The 11,452-nt window shown below is 46.1% G+C and overlaps 1 protein-coding gene across 1 annotated transcript in view; it reads left to right on the top strand.

The window, feature by feature from the left end:
* Nucleotides 1-370: 370 nt before the first annotated feature.
* DYNC2LI1 (dynein cytoplasmic 2 light intermediate chain 1) overlaps nucleotides 371-11,452 on the top strand; it is a 267,996-nt gene continuing 256,914 nt past the window's right edge. The window contains exon 1 of the mRNA XM_086927800.1: nucleotides 371-524. Coding sequence (XP_086783926.1) covers nucleotides 511-524 — 14 coding nt within the window. The 5' untranslated portion in view covers nucleotides 371-510. The remainder of the gene's footprint in view (nucleotides 525-11,452) is intronic.

The raw sequence follows: 11,452 nt of genomic DNA, 5'->3' as shown, positions 1-11,452 counted from the left end.
ATGGCAACAACATGCGTGGGCTGATGCCCATGCAGGTAACTAGGCATAAAGTCAGTATGGAGCGCTGAAATCAAATCCGATACCTTCCTTTACCGGCTCACCCAGACTGACAGGGAAATAAATGCTCCCCACACAGAGCCAACCTTCCTGCGCATCTAAAATTGCAAACTAATATAGAACAATATGGAACTGCTCGCAGCTAAAATAAACATCGTAACAAACCACTCTAGGAGGACTCGCAAGAAAGATCCAACAGCCAAAGAACTAGCAGCTTTACTTCCAGCCAATCCCACGAGAAGAAGCATAGAACCAATCTAAAGGCACCACACTTTTTCCGCCCCTGATAGAAAACGTGACCACTTTTTTGATTGGTTACGAGTGCCAGCGTAAACTGCTGTGGCTCTCTGCGATATTGGCAGTTTTGCATGCACGCTGACAGACTGACGTACAGCTTGCACAGCATCACTCGGTGTTACGTTCGTTACCTTGGTGATTGCGTACCGGAAGAAGATGCCTAGGGGCAGGTATAGTATATTTTCTCTCCCCAGTCATTCGCTCCATTGCAAGTTATTGTCGCGTATTCGCCCTGATTATTATTTTTTGTTAAATATCCAGTACTTATGAGATCCCAGACATTGACATGCATAATATTGGTGTAACTGGAGTCCCTCCAACCTGCGTGTACTCGCAAATCTCATGTGATATTTGTAAGAATGTACTTAGTTAAGGGTCGGAAATTGTGGTACGGGTACACAATGGCCATGAGAGGAACAGCACTCAAATCCTTAACGACCGTTCTTGAGTTCCCTCAGCGGACCCTGCCGGTGCCCGTTTTTTTCTTCCAAGGTTTCAGCATTCCTTTTTCAGCTACACAGTGGTGGGATGCTAGTGTATAAATTAAAACAACATTTTCTAGCTTACGCGTCAAGAATTTATAAATCTATTTTTGACACGGAGGCGAGGATTATGCTTCTCTTTAGTGACATTTACAGCAGCCAATAAAAACGTTGACATACATAACCCATCAGGCATAGCATGCCATGTCTCCACCGATCATCACGCCCTTTAAGGCATATAACGCAGTTCCCACAACCATCATTCTCTTTCTTTGCGAACTGTCCAACATGAATAATCATCTTCAAACTTCTGATGTTCCACTGCCCGTGTTCAACAGAACCTCCAACGGGAGAATCTTTAGAATGCCAAGCCAGATCTCCAGTTTAGTCACATCCTTCAAGTTGCCCTGCTCTCTGCAGCTGAACAGAAACCAAAGTCATAATATCTCTTGTCTCGAATATTTCATCCATAATGGGCGGGGATCTGTAACATCACACCATCTTAGGTGATAACAGTTATTAACCATAGTATAACCCACAAGTATTCAATGTTTCATCACAACATTACAAAGGGTGGGATAATCTTCGCCTCCGTGTCCTTAATAGAATTGAAAATTATTGACTCGTAAGCTAGAAAACTTTGTATCTTACGTCAGGAAACGGAGGCTTCAGATTATGCTAGTTTAAAGTTTTTCCACCACATTTGATGCCATATCCACAATAGGTTTATGATAAAATGTTTTAAACGTTGAATCAGACGACCAATCCGCCACAGTCATAATGTCTTCTAAACGAGAACCAGTCATGAAGGCTTTAGATGCCATAGCCCCTCTCACAGAGTAAGCCCCAAATACAGAGATATCAATACTGGCCTCCCTCATTAGCCATCTGACCCATCTGGCCAAAGGCACTGACGAGATTGGACGAAAAGGTTTCTGAAGGGAAATTAACAATTGTCCTGATACATCATTCATAAATTCACGGGTACAATCCTCGTAACATTTCAAGCATTGGTTAACACATAGTTTACTATGATTTGGAAAGCCAGGATAACTCACACATTTTGAATTTGTCTTAGTTTGTTTAGAAATTGTGAAAGAAACTCCTGAGGGAGTAAATACTCTACCTGCTAAATCAAAGGCACGTACATCCGAGACACGTCTACAGAAAATGAGGCATAATAACAAGGTGAGCTTAGCTGACAACTGTTTCCGTGAGAGTTCCTTATTCGCTGGCCAACTTCAGATAAAACGAAGTTCACATATACATCTCCAAGGGTAGAATATTTGGGCTTTGGTGGTTTCACCAGTCTGATGCCTCTCAAGAGCTTACAAATCAAGGGGTGTTCCCCAACTGGTTTTCCCTCAAAATGGGGATGCCCTGCCGAAACAGCCAAACGGAAATTATTGACTGTCCTATATGCCATTCCTTGACTGGCGATATCTGAAAGAAAATTTACGATCATATGTATACTGGATCCCACGGGTTCCACCTGTCATTCAGTACACCAACAAACCCATCTACGCCAAGCTGACTCATAGTGTTTGTGCGTAGCGGGACCCAAAGATTGTGACAGAAAAACAATGCATCACACGAACCTCCTGGCACTTGCCAGCATCTCCAGAAAGTCTCCACGCCATGAGGGACAACTGATCCCTCATCAATAATGGGTGTGGTCTACCCATCGGGTCTTGTAGTATTCCTGGGAACGAGAGCAGACATACTGGGGGAGCACAGGTCAGAGTAAACATCACTGGGAACCATGATTGTGCCTTCCAATAAGTAGTAATCAATATTAACTCTGCTCTCTGTCTGCTGACTTGTGCTAACACTCTCTGGATCATGACGAAGGGGGAAAAGGCATAGAGCGTGCCCGTATTCCAAGATTGAAGGAATCCATCCAAATTGAGTGGCTTAGAGTCCGGCTTCAAAATGTAACATTGAGGCAACTGAGTGTTTAATCGGGATGCAAAGAGATTTATTGTGCATGGACTTCACTTCTGATTCAGTTGCTGAAAGACTCTGGGATGCAGTCTCCAGTCGCTGGAGTTCCGAAGAAAACTGGAGTTCCAATCCAACCTGCCACTACATTGGAGCTGCCCGGAATATAATCCGCAGTGATCGAGATCTGATGCTGAAGGCAATAATGCCAGAAATCATTTGCTATTTCCGCCAATAGCTGAGACCTCGTGCCCCCCAACTGGTTGATGTACCATACTGCAGAGACATTGTCCATCCGCAGCAGGATACTACAACACGTTTTCTGTGGGGAAAGAGTCCGGATCGCGAACGATCCAGTCAAAAGCTACAGACAATTTATGTGCAATTTCAGTTCCTCCAGAGACCATCTGCCTCCTCGTCTCCACAGACCCGCATCGGGCTCCCCAGCCCCACCGAAGTGCGTTCGATTCTATTACCACCTCTATATTTGAAGCGAAAATGGCCTTGCCATTCCAGGCATCCATGTGCTCCAACCACCAGGATATTTGCGTCCTGGCTTCCGAGGATAGGAGGATTTGCTCTGAGAAACTCAAGCCCTTGCGCAAGTGCATGATCGATCTTCAGTCGTTGTAAGGCCCGGTAATGCAGAGGACCTGGAAAAATCGTTTGGATGGACGAGGCTAACAGGCCTACTAGGCGAACTGATATCCTCATGGATATAGTCGGAGAAGCAAGGGCCCATCTCAATGCTTTCTTGATCGAAATCCTCTTTTTCAGAGGTAGTAAGAGGTGTGTCAGTACTGAGTCTACTTGGAACCCCAGGAACTCCATTGATTGGGACGGAATCAGAATTGACTTGTCCAAGTTGATGACTAAGCCCAAGTTTTGAAGTAGTTGGATCGTCCAGGATAAATGGAGTAGGACTATTTCCGTGGGTTGCGCCATGATCAGGACATCGTCAAGATAAATAATCAACCTCGCTCCTCTCTCTCGCAGATATTGTACTACTGGTTTGAGCAACTTGGTGAAGCACCAAGGGGCTGAAGAAAGGCCGAAGGGCATGGCTACAAATTTGAACCACATATGATGCCATTGAAACTGGAGGAACCTCCGATGAGAAAGAAAGATTGGAACCGTCAAGTATGCGTCTTTCAGATCTAGACGCACCATCCAGTCTTTTTCTAATAACAAGTCCCTCAATAGGTGTATGCCCTCCATTCTGAAATGTCGATACACCATCCAGGAATTACATTTCTTGAGATGTATTACTAGGTGGAATCACTGATCTTTCTTTGGCACTAGAAAAATCATGCTGACAAAACCGTGAAGATAAGGTGACGATCTCTATGATCGCCTCCTTTTTTAATAGGGATACTATCTCCCCATCTATAAAAGAGCTTTCTGTCAGGGAAAAATGCAGAGGTTGAGGTCTCCGCAGTTGCCCCGGGGAGGAATAAAACTCCAGTTGAAAACCCTGTACAGTCTAGAGTACCCAAGGGTCTTGTGTTAGTGTCTCCCAATTTTGAAGGAACCGTGAATTCGTCCTCCCACAGACCCCCCCTCCCCCTGGCCTGAATCAGGCTTACCTGCATAAGAGGTGTCACCGACGCTGTTGTTATTTCCACCATGATTCTGTCTGCCTCTCCCACCCCTATGGCGGGGAAATTCGATCGGCTGGTGCCGCCACCACCTGTATTGTCGAAGCCTTTCGAGACCTTGAAATTTCCTCAGCCAGTCGCTCGACTCCTTAAGCACCTGGCCCTCGTAAAAAGGCCAATGTGCAAAACCTATTTAATCGAAACCTGGGCCTTGTCCAGGGCCGTAAGGGTGGCCACATACTTTCCTAACTCATTAACAAATTTATCGCCAAACAAGAGGCCGTTAGCCATTGTGCCTGCTTCCTTGCTGGTCATATCCGCCAACTGGGGGTCTAATCTCATCAAGAACGATTTCCTGTGCTCTGTGGATAACGCACAATTGGCGTTCCCTAGAAAACACAAAGGTCTCTGAGCCCACTTTAAATTCTCTGTTGGATCAAGGGATGTGTTTAAATACTTAGCCCTGACCACTAAGTCAAGAATCTTGGTGAGGGGCCCGATACATCTAATAACTTATCTTGGCATCCCTTTCATGCCCTGTCGAACCCTTTCTTTGGGTCGTTCTCAAATTTTTTAAGGAAGGTTGCCATGTTGGGGTCTAGCTCCGGGGTGTCCGTCACTTTTCTTAGTAAGGTAAGTCTTGTACACTCTAACCTTAAAGTGCTGCGCACCTTGTGCTCGAACCCCTGCCTCATGTTCTCCTGCACATAGTGTGCCACCTCTGCGCAGGGCACCCATTCCCTGGACATTGGGTGAATGATGGTTTTTTTTATCAAATAATAGTTGTTTATTCGCTGTCTCTACTTCTACATAGTGTGATTTACGCTTGCGTTTTGCCTCCTTACGCAACCTCTCTGTGTCCCTGTCTGCTCCAGAAGTATAATGCGCTGAAGGAGACGACTCCTCTGCCTCTCCTGGGGTAGAAAAGGAGGAATGGCCAAGGGAACTTGCAGGGAGTGCTGTAGCCATGGTCTTTAAGGACCGCTGATGCTACCTGAGCCAACACCTGCATGGAGGCATTCATTGAGGAACTCGTTGAAGATTCTCCTAAGGAGGCACTCAGTGCCCTTTTCCCATTGTTTTTTTAATGGTTTAGTGAATGGCTGTCACGCCCTAATTAATGCCCTGTTTACTAAATGTTGCACGTGGGAATCCAGGGCCTCTACAAGCTGATGCTCCATTTTGTGCTTGTGAGGCACCTCTTTACTCTCAGCATATTCATTGTAATTTTACATATCCATCCACCTCCTCAGCGTAGTATGCCATCGTTCACTAAAGGAGGTATGGAGGGATTTCCGGGGGAAGTGTAGCCCAGGGTGAGTCTTTCAAAATAATACTACGTGATTATCTCAGGCCTAGAGCCTCCAGTCAGCAGGCCCAGAGTAATCTAACACCTTCCCTCTAACCTACTTCTTATTAGACTGTGGTGGGAGCCACCCTTTTGATATTCTCTCCGAGGGCAGAGCCCTACCACGTTTTTGCACCCTGTCTGGTGTTCAGGGACTGAGGATGGATAGCAGTTGGTGGCGCTGGCGGGAAGAGCAGATCAGAGAATAATGAGCTCCGATCGGCTGCTCGCGCACGCGAACCATTTTTGGCAATGGAAACAGGACTGCCTCCTCAAATAGCGCAAGTTGCGCCTCCCGCTCCATAGTTTCCTTAAAATAACTGAATACCCGGTCCGCTGCTCAGCGGGTGTCTATCTCGCTCCCTTGAGCGCGGCGCTGCTATTATAAATCATCCTGAGCATATCAATAATCAACAAAGAATAATTGATTGTACTTCTCTCGCTGCTGCAGCAGCAAAGAAAGAGGACGATATTTGTGGGAACTGCATTATATGCCTTAAAGTGTGTGATGAGTGATGGAGACATGGCATGCTATGCCTGATGGGTTATATAGTTCAATGTTATTATTGGCTGCTGTAAATGTTAGTAAAGAAAAGAGAAGCATAATCCGAAGCCTCCATTTCCTGACATAGAATCTGTATTGTCCCAATTACTTACAGGTAATCTTCATTACTCTTAGTCCTACTCATCTTTGTCACAGTCATTATATCATGAGGTGAGACTCCACCTTTAGACAGAATAAACGCTGTGTTACACTTTTTTCAAGCAGCATATTACTCTTTGTCTAGTGCATAATTTGAATTGAGTCATATCCAGGTATTTATAATGGGCACAATTGAGTCATACATGCCAACATTTTAGAAGCGCAAAAAAAATATGTTTTCGGGAGAATGGATTTCCCCCATTCAATTCTATTGAATCAGGAGCAGTTCCAGGTGGGAAACATCCAATATAAAGCAACTCTTAGTTAAAAACAAATCGTGAATCTTCTGAATTGGGCCTATTGGCATGCATGTTGAGTTGTGGCTAAAGGCAGGGTGAGTTTCTCTCAGTGCCTGTCAGTGGGACCGAAGGTGTTCATAATACTTGGTCATCCAAACCCTGGCCTCTCTGCAAAGTGCACACAGCAATGGACACATATGGCAGTTGCAGTTGTGATTCTATGCAAATATATGGTTAGGGTGACATTCTATGAGAATTTCAGTGCGTATAATTTAAAGCCATGCCCTAATTTATATAGGCCCTTACCCTTTCATGGACCCCCCCACTTATTTTATATCCCACTGAAAACCCTGAGTAGCCTTACGTAGAATCCTGTGTAAATATCAAAACCTAATCAAAGTTAAGGAGGGAGAGTCGGAAGGATTTGTAATGATTGGGATGGGTAGGACTAAGAGTAATGAAGAGTACCTGTAAGTAATCAGGGCATTGCCTCTATGCCACTCATCCTAGTCATTACACCATGTGTTATACCAAATCATATGCTTTTGATTTAAAATACGACACTGCAACATCAGTATGCATACAACATTGTTAGACTTGGCATCTTTTGGCGTGTTACCCCCGAGTTTTTGCTTTCTGCCTTCCCAGCTTTCACCATGTTTATGCTGTTATAACGTTTCTGCGTGCTTTTCGCACTGCTGATCAGTGGTAAAGCGCTGGCGCTCCTGTGGTAAATTGTGTTATGATTGGATGTGTGACTTACTTGTCAGTCCCCAGTAAAGGGCACTGTGGGTGCCAGAACTTGTGAGTCAACCGCTACTTGTTGGCCTGCAGCACGGATTGTGCCACCCACGTACTTAGCCAGAAAAAGGTATAAGTGAATGAAGTTTGTTATGCCTGAACTCTAAAGACGCAGCCTTTAGGGTGCCCTTTTCATTCTGAGTTCATAGAGGCCACTTTTAGAAAGTGGGTATTATTTTGCTCGGTCATCCCCTGTGCCTCTGCTGGAATATGGATTGCCAGTCTGGTTTTTGGATGACAGATGGCTAGGAAGCAGAGTGGTTCCCGATAGTCTAAGTAAAAGGGCTAAATAGACCTGGGTTACGATGGGGGAAGAGGGAGGAGATTTCTTTGCACCTCAAAGGGCCTGGTCTGCCTCTGACAAAGCTGTCTCCACCTCCTGCCAGGAATTCACGCCAGAGAACCTAACTGGTTCTGGCCAGACACCAACGCCCTCTGCCTGGAAGATCACAGGAGTTTTGTGTAAAAATGCTGGGTCCCAGACCCCTGATTCTTAGAACTCATCTGGATCAAGAAGACTGCACAGAAGAAGAGCTGGAGAATCTGCTAAAAGGAACGACCACTTTGCTGCGTGCTTTGCTGGGCTGACCTGTAGTGGCTGCTTCTGTCTTGGACAGTGAAAGGCCTGGACTGGACTTTCTGCAACCAAATTGGTGAGACTCTCCAAGGGCTTGAGGTAGAGCTTGCCCCCTGTTCACGAAGTCTCAGGAACAGCAAAGACTTCAGGTTCTTCGACCTGCAGCACTGGGAACTATGTGTTTTGTGCTGCAACCCTAAATAACGCCACTCGACGATGTCTACGACGACTCTGCCGAACCCGTGTCCTGAAGACACTGCTGAGGGCAGTGCCGCACTGCGACCCTGGTCTCACCGATGACGCCTGCTGACTCCATCACCGGGCCGCTGCTCGCACCGCGACCTGTGGGCACCGCTCTCCGCACCTCCTTGCTTCACGCTGAAGCTTTGTCACCGCAGAGGGCACCGCTGCCACGCAGCACCGCGACCCTGGTCTCACCGATGACGCCTGCTGATGCCATCACTGAGCCGCTGCTCGCACCACGACCTGTGGGCCCGCACTCTGAACCGCCTCGCTACACGACAACGCTGTGGCCTTCCTGATGCGCCACTTCTCGACGAAATTGACGCCGCTGCTTGCACCGTGGTTCGGGGCACCGCTTGTAAGTTTACACGATGCATCACCCTCATCCCACATCGCAGGCATTGCCCACCGATGCCGGTGTCATCGACTCTAAATCGTCAGCCAACGACAGTGCTTCAGCAACAACCATGCAGCTGCTTGCACCGTGCCCTGCTAGCACCGTGACAAGCACCACCTCCATCTCGCACCGTGACTCTGGTCTCACTGACAACGCCATCTGACGTCGCCACCGAGCCGCTGCTTGCACCACGACCTGGAGGCGCTGCACGCCGTACCGCTGCGCTTCATACCACAGCACCCGACGCCTGTTGGCGCAGCGCCCCGGATCCCATCAGAAAGGAGCTTGACCTGCAACGCGAGTGACTTCAAGGGCCCCATCGCCCTGCATCTCTGAAAGGTACTGTTCGCTGGTCTTCCCGACACCGAAGCTGGCCTGCGACCCCGCGGTCAGCCAGAACTGTTTTTGGATTTGTGTGCTCACGACGCCGTGGAAGCCCGGACGAAGCTATCCACATAAGGAACTCTTTTTAATCAACGTATTTTTTAACTGTGAACTTTTAAGTATAGTATTGTGGATTTTCATCATTTTTGGTCTTGTTTAAATTATATACAAATATTGGATATTTTTCTAAACTGGTGTGGTGTCCTTTTGTGGGATGTACACTGTCTTACTGTTGGGTATGTGCAAATGCTTTACACACTGCCTCTAAGATAAGCCTGGCTGCTCGTGCCAAGCTACCAAGGGGGTAAGCAGGGGTTATTTTATACGTGTAACTTCCTTATCCTGACTAGAGTGGTGGGTTTTGCCTGGCTTTGGCCCGCGCCGTAGCCTACCAAAAATCCCATTTCAAACATGTTCTTTAATCCACAACCATGTGAAAATTAGAAATATGTTAATCCAAAACTTGAATACATCTTCACCAAAATTCAAGCATTAGTCCAGCACATTGTTAAGTCTCTAATGTCTGACAAAAGTGGAATTAGGGCACCATGTATCGGCCCTGATAATCTCTTGAACAGAAACCCATTGGAACTCAGCCCAAGAGTAAGCAATGCTTCAAGTGGATCTGCTCTGAACTGCTCCACCCAAAGAGGACCCTTGATCCAACTGCAAAATAGTGGTCTTCAGAAATCCACTCAAAGTTGTTTTTGTTCCTTTCCTTCCTTGTTCTGCTTGCCCAAAAATCACAAACAGGTTATCTTATTTCTGGAAAGGTAGCGACCTGTTGAGATAATTGAAAAGAGTTCTCTTACCATTCAACAAGTGCAAAGAAATCTCCTCCCGAGTAGAAGGAAAAAATAAATGAAGCATCACCTCCTGTGAATTGTGAAAAGCAGAGTTAAACTTGGGTAGAAAAGAAAGATCTGGCCTCAAAATCACCCCATACTCTTAAAACTTAAAGAAAGGTGGGCTGCAAAGAAGAGCCAACGGTTCCCCAATCCTACAAGCAGGGGTGATGGTAACCAGAAAGACCACCTTGTAGGAAATTAATTTCAAGTTTACCTCCTCCAGTGGCCCAAAAGAAGGCACTAAGGAGATACAAGATCTGCAGGAAGATCCCAAGGAGGGGATGAAGATCGCAAGAAAGGTCTTGATATAGAAACGCTTCTGAGTATTCTGCTGATAATATATTGTCTAAGATTCTAGGAATTCCTTAAAGGCCCTCATAGTGAACCAATGTGACTTAAGCAAGGAAAGAGAAAGATTTAAGTGAAACCCTTCCACCAAGAACTGTTACACTTTGGAAAAGTACATGACAGACCTGGGAAGGCATGCAAAGGACACCTTCTTATCAGAACTCTCCCAATACCTACAGTAAGATTTCAAGGACTCCTCAGTCAATCCACAAACCTAGGAGGAAGACCCTGACTTAATAAAGGCATCCTTTTAACCTCCAAACCGACATAACCAGACTTTGAGAGGAAGGAATGATTACTCGATGGGAGGAGGTTCCTGAAGAAGTACCCATGGCAGACAAATTACTAGAATCAGGATTGGAAACCATGACCGCCTCAGCCAATATGGGACTATCAGGATTGCACCCCCTTCTCCTGCTAGATCTTTGCGAAATGCCTTGGTATCTGAGGAAAAGGCAGGAAGGTATACAGAACTCTCTGGGACCATTTCAGCAGCAGATATGTGGACTGCTGAGAGACTCATCATGGTGGTCTGTGCCCAAAGGCCTCTGCCCATTGCTACTTGATTCAAGGACCCCGACCTTGTTCTGCCTCGGTGATTGATGTATGCTATGGAGACCCTGTTGTCCGTTCTTGCTAATTCAGCCTTCTGAAGAATGAGACCCTTGAATTTCGGAAGAGCTGTGAAGATTGATGCTAATTCCCTTCAGTTCGATGACTTCTTCTGCCCCAAGATGAACCCTTTCTGCTGATATGATTAGTTTTTAATGGTTGCTTCCCATCAGTTCTGCTTGCATCCTTAATGAGAATTATCGGCTGTTGAGGATGCATTTGCACACTTTTCTGAAGATTATTCGTATTCAACCACCACATCAAATACAGTTTGACCTGGGAGTCCAGGGGGGTGGGAAAGTGGACCATTGAAGAATAAAAGGTATGTAGATGCCAGAGGAAAGGACGTATATGAAAATTACATCAAAGTACCATGAAGAAACATGCTGCCATGTGTCTTGTACCCCCATGTATTGCTGGCTGTAACCGACTGATGTAAGCGAAGAATCCTGATCAAGTTCTGCAGACGCGTGATCCACTCTCCTTGAAGTAAGATCCTGCCCAAGTCTGATTTGAAAATGGCTCAGATGAACTTGATCTCCCTTGACATGGTCACTTGCCACATTGAAATGTTGAG

Source organism: Lissotriton vulgaris, chromosome 6, assembly GCF_964263255.1.
Source record: "Lissotriton vulgaris chromosome 6, aLisVul1.2, whole genome shotgun sequence".
Taxonomy (NCBI): domain Eukaryota; kingdom Metazoa; phylum Chordata; class Amphibia; order Caudata; family Salamandridae; genus Lissotriton; species Lissotriton vulgaris.
The sequence above is the reverse complement of the archived record's forward strand: the minus strand, read 5'-3'. Positions and strand labels throughout refer to the sequence as shown.